This window comes from Toxorhynchites rutilus, chromosome 2, assembly GCF_029784135.1.
Source record: "Toxorhynchites rutilus septentrionalis strain SRP chromosome 2, ASM2978413v1, whole genome shotgun sequence".
Lineage (NCBI taxonomy): Eukaryota > Metazoa > Arthropoda > Insecta > Diptera > Culicidae > Toxorhynchites > Toxorhynchites rutilus.
In genome coordinates, this window is record NC_073745.1 from 179248134 (window position 1) to 179269050 (window position 20917).

The 20917-nt window shown below is 39.8% G+C and overlaps 1 protein-coding gene across 4 annotated transcripts in view; it reads right to left on the minus strand.

Moving 5' to 3' along the window:
- Positions 1-1044: 1044 nt before the first annotated feature.
- The window catches only part of LOC129769997 (putative 1-phosphatidylinositol 3-phosphate 5-kinase), a 145748-nt gene continuing 125875 nt past the window's right edge, over positions 1045-20917 (minus strand). For 3 of the 4 annotated variants that reach the window (XM_055772563.1, XM_055772558.1, XM_055772561.1), the window contains 5 exons: positions 19685-19767; positions 14708-14827; positions 2899-3124; positions 2148-2843; positions 1045-1945 (listed from right to left, as the gene is read on the minus strand). In XM_055772563.1, coding sequence (XP_055628538.1) covers positions 1204-1945; positions 2148-2843; positions 2899-3124; positions 14708-14827; positions 19685-19767 — 1867 coding nt within the window. In that variant the 3' untranslated portion in view covers positions 1045-1203. The remainder of the gene's footprint in view (positions 1946-2147; positions 2844-2898; positions 3125-14707; positions 14828-19684; positions 19768-20917) is intronic. The other variant, XM_055772560.1, reaches the window with a different exon arrangement.

Sequence of the window (20917 nt, forward strand, 5' to 3'; positions counted from 1 at the left end):
CACACAAAGAATGATCGTTACGGAAGGAAGGAAGGTCTTGTATTATAGAGACTTTAAACTTTTGCAGTTCATTCGCCTCTAGCCTTGAGAAAGGCCCTTTGAAAACTCTACTCTACTCTACTACTCTACTCCAGCGCTACCACCTCCGCCCTCTTGCCTTGAGAAAGGCACTCGATCCCTCGCCGTCCAGCTCGTCCAGCAACGATGTTGTCCAGTCGGTGTCCACACAAAGAATGATCGATCGTGTGGAGGCGATCTGGCGTAGTGGTAACATCCATGCCTCTCACGCTGAAGGTCACAAGTTCAATTCTCACTCCCGACATTCTTCCAAAAATGGAAGTAAAAGTGACGAACCAACCAAATGAGTTGAAAATCACTATAATACAGATGAAAAAAAAAATGAACGATCGTTACGGCAGCGGAGCGGGGATTTTTAAGCTGACTGGCTGGCTCGAGAATTACGCATGTGAGACTGCGACCAATGTTTCGTTCATTTTTTTCTTTTTCCTTTCCAATCGTGCTTCATTCTATTTCGCTGCTGCTCTGGTTGCCCGTTTTGGTCGGTACGATTTGAGGAGCACAGAATGGACCAATCAAAAATGGGCACATAGTGCATTTGGACAATGCTTGATATTTCACAATTATTCAATTATTTATCTCAAGAAAAATGAAATGTTATTCATTATGATAGATGCGTAGATATATTTCCTATCTATTGATGCAAAAACCTTTGCGATCTATTGAGAAATGCTCGAGATATAAGCGTTCCAAGTCATGCATTTTTTCCTACTTGTTCAGTGCCTAGATTTCCATTTCACCCCTATATCTTCCGGTTAGACGTAGTCCTACGTCAAAAACCGAGGACTGTGCCGGAGAACTGAATAAAGCACATCAAGCTCCTTCGATTTATTGGCGAGGAATGTACCGATATATTGATCATCAAAATTTTTTAAACAAATAAGAAAATGGAATCATGGGAACTGTGATATTCAAGAAGTCAGTGAGGAAAGAACGTTGGCGATAGGCGAATGCAAAATTATCATGTAAATATAATAACTCCTGGTTTTTATCATATTTATTAGATCAATTTTATAAAAATCACAATGCTCAATCTATATAGTCCATGTTCATTGAAACAGCATCTTGATGGTAAAATTTTCCTAAAACAAATATGGCAGTTTCACGATCAACAATTATGGAACACTAATACATGTGGGAGTCATAAATAGTAGTTGGTGCAAACCATCGCTTATTTCTCTGTTTTATCGGGGCGTTTAAGACTACGAAAGATTGTGGAACCGTATTTCGCGACTCAGTTTTTCTTCGGCTCAAATGATATTTGCGATATTGATCACTTGTGTTTTCCGCGTAGTGTTTGTTTGCTTCAATTATATTGCTTTGGTTATTTCTGAAGGTTTTTTTCCCACCCCGAAGCTGGCTTATATTATGGAGGGCCTTGTCATTTTCCATTTTAATCGCAAGTATCGAAGATTTTTGGACATTACTATCGAATTTCTTTTTCTCTTTAGTGTTTCGCTCATTTCCAGAAATGTAATGGTACGAATTTGCCTTCGATGAGTAATCCTCTTGGTCATTCCCTGTAATCTTGGTCGACACGCTGTTCCCGTCTTGCCGCAATCCGATTTTGTTCTTTCCATCGTGGATGGTTTGGGCTAGAAAACTTTTCGAAGATTGTAATGGTTTCGTCTTAATGAGTAGTTCTCTTTTCGCTTTTCTATATTCTGGCAGAGATGCAAATTGGGCCAATTCCTCATCTGTTGCAGGTTTGTGCTGATTCAAAACAGGTATTCTGCTGCGTAATTTTTGTTGTCCATTATTTTTCTTATTACTTCGTTCCTCAGCTGAGTCTTGCGTTTCAAATTTCATATTTGATATAGGTTTCGAAATTACTGGTCGACTTCGTGGAAAATCTATAAATGAACACCTGAAAATAGAGAACGTTCTGTTATTTCTCTAATTGTTAGACAAATGATGCTGCTGAACAGCAATGTGTTCATCGTGTCTGTTTGGAAAGAATTAATTCATTTTCTAGCAAATTATCTATTACTTTAATAATGTTTTGTACACGTACACTATCCATTTGTTACACAAATGAGTGAACACCATAATCAACACCGAATGTATACCTGTATATTGGCTCGTAACTCATATTTCCTTCTAGTTTCAATATCCCAGCTTTTGGTTTGGCAATTTCAGGTTTCTGTGTGATTGCAGGATTCCGGTAACTGCTGTTGTATTCGGGCAGTAACTTACTAAACTCGCCATCGAGAAGAAGGTTATCTTCACGCTTCGCATAACTGGATCGATCCACTGTATTCTGCGAGGGACAACGAAAATGGTCCTTGTACTCTGGAACCAGATCGACTAATCCACTCAAACTGAGGTTATCAACTTTTTTGATAGGTGCACTTTTTATGAAATGATCGTAGCTTTTGTAACATTCCATGTATTCGGATGGCATTCCTTTTATGTTAGCACTAAAATTGATATTATTTAGTTGTGGAGTTGACTGTGATTTCTCAATAGGAAACTCAATATATTTATTCTTATATTCGGGTTCCAGCATAATATTTCCGTTCAACTTGATGTTGGTTCTCTCAAATTTCTTTTTATTGTGCAAACTCAGATCCGAACTTATCCGTTCCCTTTCTTTTTCGCCATTCCGTGTACCATTACTCTGAACAAGTTCTCCTGTATGATCTGAAAAACCGATCAGTTTATATGGAATAAATGATGATCGATACTCTGAATATTTGGGAGAGCTCAATGACTCGTTGAATGTTTCGATGGCTTCCTTTTGTTTCACCAACTCAGGGCGGGATCTGAAATTTAAAGAATAACTTTGTCAGATGTACTTTTTTTTTTGTTATGAAGTACTTGGCCATGGTTTCTTTGGTGTATGCTATGAAGTTTGAGTTATGTTCCGTTTTTTTACTCATGGTTCCTGACTCTATTTGCAGTGTTGTATGCCTTCTTGTAAGAGGCAACCTTAAATTGTACTCGTGGGGATGGAAGCATACAGCGTATTCGGTTTTACGCGATGTATGCGATAAGGATGGGTCCGACTGGTTGTACAGAGAAAAGTGACTTTTAAGATGTTCAGCTAAAAAGTTTTAAAAGAATTTCATTAATTGAGTATGCATTGACATTTTACGGATGATTTTGGCGTGGAATCTATAAGAAATACACACAGATGTATTTCGTTTCTTAAATATGTTTCTTCAAATGATTTTTTCTATATTGGGTATGTGAATACGACTCAGATCTCGGACATTTTCAATAGTAAAATCGAAGTTCGGGGTTTGGTGCATCTCAGGTCGTGATAGTTGTGTCTGCTGGACGGAATAGCTACATCATTACTCGATGACGATGCTTATACGATAGATATTCGATCTTCATCTGAAGGCTTTTAATAACTCCCGTAAAGAGGAAAGTTTCTTAGAGAAAATTTCTCATTCCCATTCGTTCGGATCGGATCGAGGATCTAGGATGAAATTTTGTAGGCACCATTCAGGATCGTAATTGCACGGTTGTTTCCACAATCCAGCTTGTCATCTATTTCATCTATGGGGTAGATTACCTCTTCTTTCCACTCCTTCAGTAGCTCTACCGTGTTCCAGATCCTGACTATCAACCGGTGTATACACACTATAAAATTTTCCGGGCCACCCTTGAAGAGTTCCGCTGCGAGGCCTCTAGCTAGCTTATGAAAAGTGCTTTGCTCTCAGTTGGATTCATTTGGAGTTCATCCCGTCGCGACATTCGCTATCCAACTCTTGATGAGTAAAGTTCAGTGTCGTTATTGTGCGTTGCCACTTTTACTATTGTGCGAGTGAAGGTCATTGCTGTCCGCTTTCGAATTGACCTTTTGTGAAGTGGAACAAAGGAAGCAGCGCTCTTGCAGTTTGCAGCCCTTGGCGGCTGTTGAACATTGGCATAACGGGATCGCCATCGTGTGGCTGTCGTTAACGGGAATTATCATCACGTGACCGTGTGAGCTATTCTTGCGCTATTGTGTTGATCCATAGCGCGTAGCCTCTGTCTCTCCCTGGTTAGGGCAGTAGAGCGCAGTATCGGAACAACTTTTATATTAAGGTACACATATTTAATGTTAATATTATTGTTCAACTCATATGTTCAATGCTTAATATTATCATCATAATTTTTTGTTTGTTTGTTTTGTTATTTTTTTTTTTGAGATTATTGTTAAAATCAATAATAGATTAGAAATAAGACACAAATTTTTGTAAAATGGAGAATAGTGGAGGATCTCCAGAGATGGAGATCTCCGATAATGAATCCCATTCAAGATCTGGGAAAAAACATAAATGAGTCCCTCAAAAAGAAGATAATTCTTCTGGGGACGAATCTGCTCATCCTTCCAAGCCCCCCTCTAAGAAAATAGCAAGCCTCCCTTCTGAACCCACTATTACTTCCACTCCCCCTCTCCCATCATCGATTTCGCTTCCCTCTTCTGATGTTTCCGATCCAACCCAATCCTCGTCCACGTCCTCGTCCTCGTCTTCTCCCTCTGTTGTCTCCGCTCCACGTGTCAGAGTTTATCCAGAAGATGCACCTGGAACTGGCCCGTGGGTTGTTTTCCTCCGGCCAAAACCATAAGGAAAAAGCCTTAACGTGATTCAGATCATGAAAGATCTGGCCAGATACACTTCTGTATCTGAAATTCGCAGGGTTAGACCGAACAAATTGCGGGTTGTCGTGAATGAACGGAAACACGCAAACGAGATTGTTGCTGATCAACATTTCACTCTCGAATATAGAACATTTATACCCTCCCATAACGTAGAAATTGAGGGGGTGATAACTGAAACGGGTCTGACGAGTGAACAAATAAAAAAAGAAGGAAAAGGCAAGTTCAAGAAGCTTCCCTTAATGGAAGTAAAGATCTTGGATTGTCGCCAACTCGGGAAACTCTCCCATGATGGGGACCAAACTAAATTTACGCCGTCAGACTCGTTTCGAGTCACCTTTGCTGGTGCCGCCCTCCCTGACTACGTTATGGTGGACAAATTGAGACTACCTGTGCGACTCTTCGTGCCAAAGCCCATGACTTGCAACAAATGCAAGTCAGTTGGTCACACTTCAGATTATTGTGCCAACAAGGAGCGCTGTGCCACTTGCGGAGAGCAACATGAGGGGAAAACCTGCAGTGCGACTGAGCATAAATTTCCATATTGCGGGGGATCCCCACACGAGCTCTCAGTTTGTGAAACTTACAAGAGTCGCTGGGAGAAACAGAAGCGCTCTTTGAAGGAACGCTCGAAACGCACTTTTGCGGATATTTTAAAGGTCGCTTCTCCACTGGCCCAACAACAACAACCAATCTCAACACACAATATCTTTTCCACGTTGCCAGTTGATGAAATGGAAGCGGACACAGCTAGCGGGGGCACACCGTTTATTTTCAAAGGGAATCCCCGGCGCAAAAATGTGACCACTCCCAAAGTTCAAGAACAAGTCCCCCCGGTGATACCCCCAGTTAGCTTGCCTAAAAAATCGAGTGCAGCGGACAAGCAAAATCAGGTTCCTCCTGGCTTCCGTGGGAATAGTTCACCTTCGAACGACCCAGCACTCGAGGGGACATCAAAAACCCCAACTGTCCCTGTTTTTCCGTCCAGCTCAACTTCCCAATCGGGATTTATAAAGTTGTCTGACCTTTTGGATCAAATCTTCAAGTGTTTTAATGTTTCCGACTCCATCAGAACCCTTGTCATCTCAATGCTTCCAGTATTAAAGACAATTTTACAGCAATTGATGCAAACATGGCCCCTCCTTGCAATGATTATCTCTCTTGATGTCTAATTTAGATAGAGAGGTCGGAGATATCACTGTTTTTCAGTGGAATTGTCGTAGTCTTATCCCTAAATTGGATACATTCAAATTTTTAATTCATAACTTCAATTGTGATGTTTTTGCTCTGTCCGAAACTTGGCTTTCTTCGCGAGATGATATCTCTTTCCACGATTTTAATATTATATGCTTGGACCGCGATGACAGATACGGAGGGGTACTATTGGGGATCAATAAGTGCCACTCATTTTTTCGAATTGACCTTCCACCTATTGGAGGGATCGAAGCTGTTGCTTGTCATGCAAACATCAGAGGCAAAGACCTCTGTATTGTCAGCTTGTGTTGGCCTCCGAGAGCTGCGGTTAGCCGCAAACAACTTGATGACATGTGCTCACTCCTTCCTGAGCCACGATTGATCTTGGGAGACTTCAACTCTCATGGAACTGCCTGGGGGGAACAGTACGACGACAATCGTTCATTGTTGATATATGACCTTTGTAACAGCTTCAATATGACCGTTTTGAATACTGGGGAAACAACACGTGTGCCTAAACCTCCTGCTAACCCAAGTGCTCTTGACCTCTCGCTTTGCTCGAATTCACTATCGTTAGATTGCAAGTGGAATGTAATCCAGGACCCCAACGGTAGTGATCACTTGCCAATCAAAATTTCCATCACCATTGGGTCGAATTCTTCTGAATCTATAAACATGGCATATGACCTCACAAGACACATTGACTGGAAAAAATATGCGTACGCGATTGCTCTAGCCATCAATTCCAGAGATGGTTTACCTCCATTGGAGGAGTATAACTTTCTTTCTCGTTTGATCTATGACAGCGCGGTTCGCGCTCAAACGAAACCCATCCCAGGTTCCACTATTCGTCTAAGGCCTCCCAATCTATGGTGGGATAGCATATGTTCCAAGCTTTATGTAGAAAAATCGAATGCATTTAAAGCTTTTCGGAAACGTGGAACCCCTGAAAATTTTCAGACGTATTTGGACCTTGAAAATCAATTTAAAAACATGATCAAAGGGAAAAAACGTGCTTATTGGCGAAATTTCGTGGGAGGTTTGTCACGAGAAACGTCAATGAAAAAATTATGGAAAGTGGCTCGAAACATGAGAAATCGCTCTTCAACGAATGAAAGCGAAGAATATTCACATCGATGGATTTTGAATTTTGCACGGAAGGTTTGTCCTGATTCCGCTCCTGTGCAAAAAATTGTTCGAGATATACCACAAGATAGGTGCGATCTTGATTCCGAGTTTTCGGTGGTAGAATTCTCTCTTGCTCTCCTTTCATGTAACAATTCTGCTCCGGGATCGGATAGAATTAAGTTCAACTTGGTGAAAAATCTCCCTGATGTGGCGAAACATCGCTTGTTGAACTTATTCAATCGGTTTCTGGAGCATAATATTGTTCCAGATGATTGGAGACAAGTACGAGTTATAGCTATTCAAAAACCTGGAAAACCCGCGTCCGACTTCAATTCGTACCGCCCAATAGCAATGCTGTCTTGTATACGGAAATTGTTGGAGAAAATGATCTTGTTTCGCCTTGATCGATGGGTTGAAACGAATGGCCTACTCTCAGATACACAATATGGGTTCCGCAGGGGCAAGGGGACGAATGATTGTCTTGCGTTGCTTTCTTCAGAAATTCAAATGGCTTACGCCGAAAAAAAACAAATGGCTTCAGTATTCTTGGACATAAAGGGGGCCTTTGATTCTGTTTCAATAGAGGTTTTGTCAGACAAATTACACTCTCGGGGTCTGCCGCCTCTATTGAATAATATGTTATATAACTTGCTTTGTGAGAAACATTTGAACTTTTCTCACGGAGATTCGGCAGTATGTCGGATCTCTTACATGGGCCTCCCCCAGGGCTCATGTTTAAGCCCCCTTTTGTACAACTTCTATGTAAGCGACATCGACAATTGCCTTACACAAAATTGCAGCCTAAGACAACTTGCAGATGATGGAGTGGTGTCTGTCGTAGGATCAAACGAATCCGACCTGCAAGGACCCTTACAAGATACTTTGAACAATTTTTCAACCTGGGCCATTGGGCTAGGGATCGAATTCTCCACGGAGAAAACAGAGATGGTGGTTTTTTCTAGGAAGCATAGACCAGCAAAACCAAAGCTTCAACTTTTGGGTAAACCGATCACTCATACTATGTCATTCAAGTATCTTGGGGTCTGGTTCGAGTCCAAATGTACTTGGGGGGCCCATATTAGGTATCTGAGTAAAAAATGCCAACAAAGAATAAACTTTCTCCGTACAATTACCGGCACCTGGTGGGGAGCCCATCCCGAAGATCTTATTATGTTGTATCGAACAACTATTCTCTCAGTGATGGAGCATGGCAGTTTCTGTTTTCAATCAGCTGCCAAAACACACCTCAATAAACTCGAGCGAATTCAGTATCTTTGTCTCCGTATTGCGTTGGGATGTATGCCCTCAACGCATACCATGAGTCTCGAGGTTTTGGCAGACGTACTCCCAGTAAAAGATCGCTTCAATTTATTATCTCTTCGGTTCCTCATCCGGTGTAAGGTTATGAATCCATTGGTGATCGGAAATTTTGAGCAATTGATCGAGCTAAATTTTCATTCTGGATTCATGAATTCATATCATGAATTCACCTCTATGCAGGTTGTTCCTTCTTCGTATATTCCCAACCGTGTTTGTTTTCCTGACTACATCAATTCCTCTGTACATTTCGATCTGTTCATGAAGGAGAAAATCCATGAAAATCCAGATTATCTTAGATTGGGGTTCGTTCCTACAATCTTCAATGCAAAGTATGGGCGTATCAATTGTGATAATATATACTTTACTGATGGGTCCTCTATGAATGAGTCCACAGGATTTGGAGTGTTCAACGTATTTTTTAGCACCTCACACAGTCTTCAGAATCCTTGCTCGGTATATATTGCTGAATTGGCAGCGATATACTGGGCGCTGGACAGCGTCGCCTCACGACCTGTTGAACACTATTACATTGTAACGGATAGTCTTAGCTCTGTCGAAGCTATCCGTTCAGTGAGGCCGGAAAAGCACTCGCCGTACTTCCTTGAGAGAATACGAGAAATTTTGAGTGCTTTATCCAGACGCTGTTATGTCATTACCTTTGTCTGGGTCCCTTCACATTGCTCAATTCCGGGTAATGAGAGGGCTGACTCATTGGCAAAGGTAGGTGCAATTGAAGGCGATATATATCAGCGTCAAATCGCCTTCAATGAATTTTATTCTTTAGTTCGCAAAAATACCATCGCTAACTGGCAACGCAAGTGGAATGAAGATGAATTGGGCCGGTGGTTTCACTCGATTATCCCAAAGGTTAGCCTCAAACCGTGGTTCAAAAGTCTGGACTTGAGTCGGGACTTTATTCGCACCTTCTCCCGACTCATGTCCAATCACTGTTCGTTAGATGCACTACTCTTCCGTTTCAATCTTGCCAGCAGCAATCTCTGCGTTTGTGGCCAAGGTTATCACGACATCGAGCACGTTGTTTGGTCGTGCGAGGTGTATCTGGTCGCCAGATCTAATTTAGAAAATTCCCTTCGGGCCCGAGGAAGACAGCCCAATGTGCCGGTGAGAGATGTGTTGGCTCGGTTAGACCTTGATTACATGTCCCATATATATGTTTTCCTTAAAGCTATAGATCTTCGTGTGTGATTGTCCCTACATCCTTATACCCTCCTTTCCTTCCTTTGCGGGTAATTCGTCCCCTTGCTATAAATAGTAGAATAAGTTGAAATGTAAATAAACTATAGATATACGAATAGATTTAAGAATTGAGTGCTCATCAACATTGTTACAATTTCCTTATATCCCATCCTTCTCCTAAAAATATGTCACTCTTCTAAACTCGAGTACACCGCGAGTAATCGGTTTTCCACCTTACTAACCATAGATGTAAGAAAATTGTTTATATATATATATATATATATATATATATATATGTATATATATATATATATATATATATATATATATATATATATATATATATATATATATATATATATATATATATATATATATATATATGTTTAAGAATTCGGCTCCTTTAAACTTAAGTAACTGAGCCTGTAAAAATAAACGAATTAATAAAAAAAAAATCCCGTCGCGACCAATTCGAAATCGTTCAAGTTCAGCATTCACCATCCTGATTAAATCACGGGAACATACCTACCAAAGTATATTTGTACATTGTCAGCATGAATCTGGATGGAACAGTATGTAACCACCGTCGGTAGATCGTTGATATGGCAGCAGAAACGCAGAGGACCGAGAACTGAGCCCTGAGAAATTCCTGACGACACTTCGACACTGCTTGAACAACGATCACCACAGAAAACTGTCTGTCTTCTTCCACGCAGGATTCTACCAGGTTTGCGGCAGTAAGTTAAACCGGGAAATTAATTTGCTAAGCAATTTACTATGTGGAATAGTATCGAAAGCCTTAGAAAAGTTGAGCAGTAACAGTATTGAATGACTTTTGTCCCTTCTCTGTGTCATAAATCAGAACCCTATTTTGAAAGTAGCTTTTCAGGATCTGACACACATAAATAGTACGGTACCTTCATTCGATGATATGCTTCGGCAACGGCAGCTTCCCAACTGGCACTGTTGAAAGCATTTTTTACGTCTATCGTTATTATAGCGCAATATTGATTTCCACGCCTTTCCAGCTTTAAAGCTTTTTTGGCTGCTTCGGTAATTAACAGGACGGCATCCACCCTGGATTTATATTTTCGGAACCCGAACTGCGTCTTCGAAAGTCCGTTATCACTTTCCGTGCACTTCGTCAACCTGTTTATAATGCTCCTCTCCAGCAGCTTTTCGAGAGTATCCAGTAGGCAAATATGCCTAGTAAACTGCGACGTTCGCCTTTCGGTATTAATTTTCGTGGCAAGGTATCGTCACAGCTCTCACTATCAAATTTGCCAGTTCGCCGGCATGAGACTGGTGACTGTTGGTTCCTCTTGGAGTGATTCAATCAATAGATTCTCGTCGAATTCCATGATTCTCGTCTGGCCATGAGTCGGAATGTGCTGTTTAGCTTGCTTGATGGTCGCTGTGAGTATAATCATCACACACTTTTCAATTTAATGCGAACGTCGGACTGCAGACGGTAACATCGATGATTGATTCTCGACCGTTTCTTTGCAAAATGCTGGTGGAGCTTTCGTTGACCAGTCTCATATTTAGCTTCGCCAGGGCTTCCAGTAGACTAAAATCCCTCGCGTTGGTAAATCTACTCCCCCACTCTACTGCCCAGGCGTCGAAGTCTCTGTCGATAACTATGGGACTCCGTCTGATGAGCTCTTCTGTTAGGTTATAAAGGGTGTGTCACATCAAATTGCATCACGGAAAAAACGCTGTAGAAATTCAATTTTTAGGAATTATATCTTCAGCTTTGGTTTTATAATCAGATAAGAGTGTATAGATCACGTTGGCCATGCTTCACTGTCAATTTTTCGTAAATTTGGAAAAATGTCGTCGAACGAAAAAGAGCGTCGTGAATTAATCCTGTGCACTCATTTCGAGAATCCGGAGTTGTCACATCGGGACATCGGTAAGATGCTGGGAATCATCCAATCCACGGTCAGCAGAGTACTAAAACGATACTTCGAGAACCTAACCATCGACCAGAAGGTGAAGAACGGCAAAAATGGATGCTCCGTCAGTGAAAAAGATCACAAGCGCGTAGTTAAGCAGTTTAGACGTGATCCGAGAAGTTCGGTCCGGGATGTCGCCAATAAGCTGAATTTGTCAAGTTCATTCGTCCAGCGGACCAAGCAGCGGGAGGGCCTGCGTACATACAAGGTTCAGAAGGCTCCTAACCGCAACGAAAGGCAAAACATGGTGGGGAAGACGCGAGCCCGAAAGCTGTACACCGAAATGCTGACGAAGCCGCATTGCCTGGTAATGGACGACGAAACCTACGTCAAAGTGGACTTTCGTCAGCTGCCGGGCCTGTTGTTCTTCTCCGCAGAGGACAAATTCAGCGTTCCGGAGGAGATTCGCAAGCAGAAACTATCCAAGTTTGCCAAAAAGTACATGGTGTGGCAAGCGATCTGCTCTTGCGGAAAGCGGAGCGCCCCCTTCGTGATGACCGGCACGGTAAACGGGCAGGTTTACCTTAAGGAGTGCCTACAGAAGCGCTTACTACCACTATTGAAGCAGCACGAGGGCCCGACCATCTTCTAGCCGGATCTCGCTTCGTGCCACTATTCAAAGGACGTGTTGGAGTGGTACGAAGCCAACGGGGTCACCTTCGTGCCAAAGGAAATGAATCTGCCCAACGCGCCGGAGTTTCGCCCAATAGAGAAATATTGGGCGATTATGAAGCAGGCCCTCCGGAAGAACCCAAAAGTTGTCAAATCGGAGGCGGACTTCAAGAGAAAATGGATTTCTGTTCAAAAAAAACTACAACCTGACGTTGTACAGAACCTTATGGACGGGGTAAAGAGGAAGATGCGAGCATACGGGCTTGGGCTCGAAGTATGAATAAGAAGAAAATGCCAAAAGTTGTTTAATAGTTTTTATTTTACTGTCTAAAATTTTCAAAAGGATCGGTCTACTGGGCGAATTTCTACAGCGTTTTTCCCGTGATGCAATTTGATGTGACACACCCTTTATAGCATCAGATCGAACTGTTCTATTGTCCATCTCGGGGGTGGGGGTGCATTTGATTTCTGATGCGGCTTGTCATATCAACTGTTGTGCCGTGACGCAGTGGTTAAGGTTTATTTGCGTTACCTCCATTTAGCCAACGCATTTTTAGAGACCGGGCATCTCAAGCACCCTGTAGCGTCATCGGTTCCTTCTTCTGTCGTACAGAACATGCATCTTGGAAGGTTCGTACAAGCTTTTGCCAAGTGTGTGTATTTCTTTTAAAATCTGTTGGCGTGGATTGGCGAAATTTCAATACATCTTATACAAAGGCACGATATCAGCTCCTTTGCAGTACTTGGCTTGGTATCTAAAGTCCATGCATTTGAAGCACCTCAATACTTGCTGAGTAGTTCTCAGGGAGCACACTGTCCACCTTGGTAATCCTTTGTAGTCTTATGGTTGCTGTTTGAGTATCTCCAAATGCCTTCTTTAGCCGAATTGTTAGGGAGACTTCTCCCAGCTCGAACTGTTCATTTCGTGCTTCTCTCAACTCGGCTTCTATAGCGACCTCATCCAGGTTTCTGCATTAGACCACTCATGGGACAAAGCTGTAACTTTCGCTGTTTCTCACAACGATATCTCAGCGAGCTCTTTAAAGGCTGAACTATTAATCGTTGGGTCTTTTTTCAGTTCAGCTGCTGCAAGCGCCAATTTGATCATAATCGTCAAGATCTTTATGACTTGCGAACGTTACTGCGAGGCTTAATGTACTTCCACTTCCTCACTTCCTCAGACACTCTCTTGGCTTCACCAAGCTTAAACCAAGCTTAAAAATAGGCTGCTCTTCAATGTATTTGGGTTTTGGAGCTGGTGATTGACTCAGCGGCGGTGATCTTATCGCATGTCCCCTTCTGGCAAAGATGCCTACCTCTTCGATTTCGCTCTCGATTTATGTAGGATTCGTTTGGAAATTCGTATTTGTTGTTGGGTCCCAACTCCAGGCCGTTATCTCCACTCGTAATACATAGTCGCTTTTGGTAATCCCATGGTTATCTATGAAAGCAGTAAGGCCATGCATGAGTTTACACGGTCCTTCATGGGGACCGTGTTCAGAGCCGGATCAGCGTAAGTCAGGAATGTGACATCTGAGCCTAGTACCTAGTGCCAAAGCCTAGACGAGCTTCGAACGTACCCGTAGACTTGCCAAGTTATTACCGGGATGGGGGCAGGTTGACGGCTTCATGTAAAACACTTACATTTTGATGCTGCAGTGTCAGCCGATGGATCACTTCAGTTTTGCAATTGTTCGTTGATTTTTTTCTACTGCTTAGTAAGCTCACTGAAGTCCACCTCGGCGTGCACGTAGTTCTGGCACTTATTACAGCACGGCAAAACATATGACGTAATATCAACGCTCTTCGTGTGGTGTACGACGATGCAAGCGACGTGGAATCGTCTCGCACGAAATGTATTTGTTACCTTCGCTTCAGTCGGCATCGTTCCACGTTTTGTCAAGTCTGCATCCATGCTACATGCTTCTCGCTCAGAATCTTAGAGGCGAATGAACTGCAAAGTTTAAAGCCTCTTTAATCCAACATCATCATCATCATCTCGCTCAGAAGCGCTCAGCACTCGTCGCCGAATGATTTGTTCCATTTTCCATGTTGTTCGTAACCGATAGCGGTCACTGCTGTGCTGTTAGTTGCTGTTTTAAGGGCACTCCAGCATAAACCGAGAGGAGCAACATTCAGTTCATCTACCCCCGGCAACGCAGCTTCAAAACGCTGAAAGTCTGTTGCAGCATAGTTCTCATTCAGGTTATGATTCTCGATGATTCATACCAATATCTGGCTATCTATCTTCATCATGTCCAATACGACGTAGACGTCCCTGGCGTTTTAATCACACATACCTTTAAGAGGGATTCTATTCCCGTTCTGGGTGGGAAATTTTTCTTCGAAGAAAATTTCTCCGATTTGCACTAGTATACGCATATATTTGTGATTAACACTCAAAAATGCATTCCGGATAATTTAACTACGGAATCTCAACTTAGTACTGATTAACAAAAACGTTAGTACCACGTTGAGAGGAAACCTTGCTTCAAATGCGTTATGACCCTTGAAGGGGCAGGAGAAGATTAGGATTTATATATGTTCTAATAAGGGTATTTTTTAGGAAGATTAGGTATGTTCTAATATGGATATTTTTTAATTGCGATATATTATTCAACATTACCAGCATAACAGTCCGAAAGTTGTCGTTTACGATAATAGTTCAAGTCATCAACAGAAATATACTCATGAGGGTATTTTCTACTGAATCGATCGCGATATGGTCGGTAATCTATAACCGCAACTGAAATGAGATATATACACATAGATTAGAACTAAAATAAGTTGTTTTTATATTGTTGGAGCAGCCTATCATCTATCAAATCAGCAGCATCCTATTCCTCAAAAACTTCTCCTATTGTAAATTACATCTTCTATTGAGTAACACAATGTAACGAAATTTAAACCTAGCTGCGACTAGGACAGAGGGAAAAAGCTAGAATAGATTAGCAGATCCTTTTGGCTATAAAAGAAGCCGGACAATCAGGTGCATCCTCTTTTACGACCGATCTGATCCACAGAACAGTTCGCACGTATTCATTCGAAATAAAAAATAGTTAGTTCGTTTTCGCATAATTAATAAAACGGTATAGCGCGTAGTTCTAGTTGTATTCATTGTAACGAGTCATACTATAGCTTGTTGGAAAGGTATTTTTGCTATAATATAGTCCTTGACAGTGTTTTGTTTGGTTAAGTCGTTCGTGAGTTATAGTGTCGCAAATATGGAGCAAAATAAAGAGAAAATCCGACATATTTTACAGTACTACTATGACAAAGGCAAAAATGCATCTCAAGCTGCCAATAAATTTTGTGCAGTTTATGGACCCGGTACAGTTTCCATTTCCACCGCACAACGATGGTTTCAACGTTTTCGTTCTGGTGTAGAGGTCGTCGAAGATGCGCCACGCTCCGGAAGGCCTGTCGTCGAAAATTGCGACAAAATCGCTGAATTAGCCGAGAAAGACCGGCATAGTAACAGCCGTAGTAACGGCCAAGAGCTGGGGATAAGTCATCAAACCGTTATTAACCATTTGAAGAAGCTTAGATTCACAAAGAAGCTCGATGTATGGGTGCCACACACGTTGACGCAAAAAACATCTTTGACCGCAGGCCAAAGCTATTATTATTATTATATATATATATATATAATAATAATAATATATATAATAATTCCATATAGAATAGCCAATATGGGTATCAAATGAAAGGGCTTGACTAGTAGTTCCTGAGCACTGATTGATCTGAAATTTGGAACATACCTTTAATTCTATTGCCATCATAAAACTGTGTGTTCCATGATCTTGAAAAATTCAATTTGGCCGCCGCTAAAATATGACTGAATGGCTTAACTTGGAATACACTACATTATCAACAACACAAACATGAATGAAAGAACGGATGTGATAACTAGATAACTACTAACTGTTATTCATGAATCCGTATAACCTCAAAAGCTGTTTTATATATTTTATTTTCTAGTTTTTAGTAAATTATCTGTACCATTAGCATGCTACAAGGGTATCTTTACAATAAAACCATTCAACTTTTTTTAAACTTTTATTTCTTACCTAACTTTCTTCGGAATATTTTAATTATTTACTGTATTCTATTAGTCAAATCATTTTATTTGATAACAATACAGGGTAACTTCGATATAACGTACATTTTACTTTCAAAATTGTACGTTATATCAAAACATAATAAAGAACTCAGAAACATAGCCTATATTACTTTATTGTGTTGCTGTTTGAGTAAGGTTAATGGATAAATTCAACTAGAAGACGAAGCCAACCTTTCTCATGATGTTTCTCTTCGTACTGTTGATTAAAATTTGATTCATTTAGAATCCGGATTCACAAAACAGTTGTACTTCGGGATTGGTTAAAAGTACAAACCAAGCTTTAGTATCAAAATACAGATAATTCATTGTTCTTTCAGAAAAATACTATTCAAAAAATTATTCCTTTGGACTTTGAAAATGTGTACGTTATAACGAGGGTACGCTATATCGAAGTTTCCCTGTATTGAGGGGAATGCAAAAAATACATAGTCGACTATTTAGTGGCGGTTACCTTTTAGAATTTATGTTGTTCATAATGTAGTCTATTCTCCAAGTCAAGCCATTCAGCCATTTTTTAGCGGCGGCCAAATTGAATTTTCATGCAGTTTTATAATTGCATTATAATTAAAGGTAAGTTCCAAATTTCAGAACAATCAGTGATCAGGAACGGAGTCAAATTTAAATTAATGTGGGGCAATCCTACAAACACTCAAACATACGTAAAAAAATTTGGATTTGCATAACTGTGTTCTACTAGTCAATCCCTTTCATTTGATACAGGTCAGACTCGATTATATGTGATTCGATTATATACAATTTTGGACTCGATTATATACAGTTTGGAATTTTTTTTTTTTTATATTTCAAATATGACTTATTTCAAAATGAAATGTAACCTTTCAACGTTAGATGAAATTTAAGTGGCTATTACATATACAGTGGGGTAAAAATAGTGATTTTTTGAGATTTTGCTTGATTTTTTACTAGGAATTGTTTATATCGATATTGCAGCCATATTAAGAAAGATAGAGGGCCTGATTCTCGAATACACTACGAATACACTTCACGGTGGAAACGGTATGAAACGCATTCGCGATGACAACGGTACGGTGTCGACATCTGGATACGAGATTAGTTTCCCACTAAAGTTATCATTATAATATCAAATTATCTTCAGATGAAATTTTTGTATGAGATTATTATATCACATGAAGAAAACAAAGTTTTCAACTCATATTGAATACCAGTTTGATACGAAGAAGTTAATTTTCATTAATGATTTTTTATTTGAAAAGTGCTTATTCTGCTCGAAAACTCATTATTATCTTCGACACTTCACTAACTCGTAAAACGTAGTTCAATGGCGTGCCGTTTATTTCGTTTCCACCGTGAAGTGTATTCGATTATCAGGCCCAGAATTTGGGTGTCAAGGAACAAATTGTAGAGCGGTTTGAGAGCTTCAATTTAATTGATAGGAACAATGCAATTAGTACAATTTTTAGGATAAAAGTAATAATAACACATTAAAAATTATTAACTTTAAAGTTTTTCACCTCCAAAATGTAATTAAAATACACTAATTTAAATGTTCCACTACTATATCCTATACTAAATTTTCTCATGTTTCAAATGAAGGCAACAGAGTTGTCTTCCGTAGCGTACTTTTTAATGTAGAGGCAGTTTGAGGCAATAGAGTCCGAAACAGAAAAAAAGTTCTATAACTCTGTCATTGTTGAAATTGGAACATATGCATAGAAGGATTTTTTTCATATATGATCGCCTATCACCTCCTGAGAGAATCTGGATAAATTTATTTTTTTCATGTGAGGAAGGTGTTTTCTGACTTTGAGAGGATGAATCAAAAATCAAATTCCTCTTTTATATTATTTTTTTTTTTACTCGATTATCAGGAGTGGAGAAAAAATCAATACTCCGGATAATCGAGTCCGACCTGTATATACATAAATTTGATATGTCGATCATTCATATATATATATATATATATATATATATATATATATATATATATATATATATATATATATTTCACACTTCTCGATAGTATCCAGTCACCATAGGCGCCGTAACTATTCCTCATAAAGTGCGCCCTTTTTCACGTCTCTCGCAATCTGCAAAATTTTGTACACACTATACTACGCATCATTGTCGCAGCTATAGAACATCCCTGAAATAGATCCTGATAGCGTAATTATAAGGACAGCAGACCTCTAGGATATCTGCTTACCAAAAATACCAATTTCAGATATCCTATTTTAACGTTCCATCAATTCTCTGTACGAAAATATTCATTTCTTAGTTCTGAGACCTTCTAAACTTAGTAAACTTGGAAAAAGTACCCTGTATACCCAAAAATATTACAAAAAATCTTTATATTACATTAACCAATATATGTTCTTGTGTCATTGCACAATGCACAATGGTCCAGGAAGTGCATTTAAGTGGAAATTAGCATCTAGACCTCGACAGTTATTCTCTAGACAAAAACTGTCTTCGACAAAGTTGTTACATTCGATTGTCATTCTTTTTGGGGCAAATATAAAAATTGTTTGTTGACGGCATTCGAAAGAACATACTTCACTCTACTTGATGTGAGATTTCCAAAACTATGTTTTTGTATTTGAGTAAATTAAAATAGAAATCATGAGTTTTTGGGTGAAAACCCATCAATAACTATGAGCAGGATAAACATATTGACAAGTTCTGCATCGCAAAATGTTGGTCTTGATAAGCTTTAAAAGTCTTACGAAGACAATTTTGATGTAGAATTTTAAATATAAAAGTTAGAGTAAATATCCGTTTTTAAATGGTTACCTCAATGTAACTTAGATAGAAAGACAACTTTGTGAGAGATATTTACTGTCTTCGACAAAGTTGTTACATGCAGATGTTATCAAAAATAGGATGACCAAAATTGTCGATAAAATATAACTTTCTTATCTTTTAGATAGAGATGAACATAGTTCAACAATATTGTTTTTTGGGAAGAAATATCAATAACATTGAGTGGAAATGAGATATTGACAAGTTCTGCATCGCAAAATAATTGTATTAGTAAGCTCTAAAAGTCTTTCGAAAACGGTTTACATGTAGAATTTGAAATATAAAAATTAGAGCAAAAAAACAGTTTTTTCATGGTGACCCTAACGTAACTTAGAAAAAGGCGCTATATCGGTTATTTCAAAAGATAGAAAAAAAACTTTGTTCTACAAATATGTCTCAAATAACTGGGGCTACAACATGGTCGAACTATATTTACCTCTGTCTATAAAGATAAGAATGTTATATTTTTTATTTCATCGACAATTTTGGTCACCCTATTTTTGATAACATAAAAATGAGCGCTCTATCATATGTAACAACTTTGTCGAAGATAGTTTTTGTCTAGAGAATAACTTTCGAGCTCTAAATGCTAATTTCCACTTAAATGCATCTTCTGGACCATTGTGCAATGGCAAAAAGTCTGAACATTAATTCTATGTTATTACAAATTACAAAAATTACAAAAATTCTATGCCTTACCTAAGTCCAACCCGAGCAAGTTCGGCTGTGAAGACGATATATCTCTATCGCCGGAATATTGATCGAAGTAGTGCTCATGCCACCTGAAAAAAAAGAATATTTTTAATGTATTTTACACATTACGTACTGATTTTTTAGTTTTAATATACAGAGGCAATAGATAGACAAAAATGAGTCTAGCAAAATTTGAACAGTATTCGAATAGTCTTAACTCTTAGGAAAACATATTTATTTAGATGGAACTGGTTACATTTGACGAAGGAATTCATCTTATTTCATCGAACTGTTTTTACGGATGCGGATGCGAATGTCTTCCTAGACTAATGTGGGTGGAAATTTGTGACTAATACACTAATAATTATGACTAATACACTAATACACTGATGAGGCACTCCACACTGAAGATATTGTGCGGTCGTCCAGAAGTCATCGTCCACTCGCAGATTGCGCATACCTTTCAAACGGAGTTGCTCACTTCGATTCCTCGAACAGAGTTGGGAGTAGCTATTACAGGGACGCGTTTCACTCATACAGTCTTCGAAACGCTTTGTATGCGCATCACAAAAAAGTTCAATTGGTCGGACTCAAGAGGTGTTCTGTGTTGGATCTATTCCGACCATCGGCAGTACACTTAAGTCAGGGTTCATAGTTGCGGAGATCTTGGAAAATACCGGTGACGGTGCGTTCCAAGCAAGTTCAAGTTGCTGATGATGGCACAAAGTGAGACGTGAAACATAATCGGTCACTGAAGAGCAGGTGGTTCAATGAACCTGATGACATGAGGTCTAAGACAATTATATGGAACATTGACGCACACGAGAATCAATTAATTCAGTTCGATTGAAATTGTTGTTGAAAGGAAAGTCGCAAAACGCTGGGGATGATAAGATGATACATATTGAAGTGGTCCACTCCCTAACCACTTGGTCATGGATCATATAGCGAATTCGCTTTGTTCTGTTTCAACCCCGATGCCAAACTAACTGCTGTCAAAATGTTTTTTTTTTTTTTGGCAGACTTATCTCACTTCTTAACTAGGCGAACCTAGCCAGAATTTTCACCTGCCCCCGGGCTTCTGAATGCCAAAGGGGGACTAGGCTCTGCGGAATGCACGTATCTGCATGCTCATGCTGTTTCAGTCCTGACCGAGAAATTGTCGGACAATCGCGCAGGTGCTAAGGATGACCGACTTTTGGATGCCGGCCAATTCCTTCTCCATGTTCAACGCCTTTA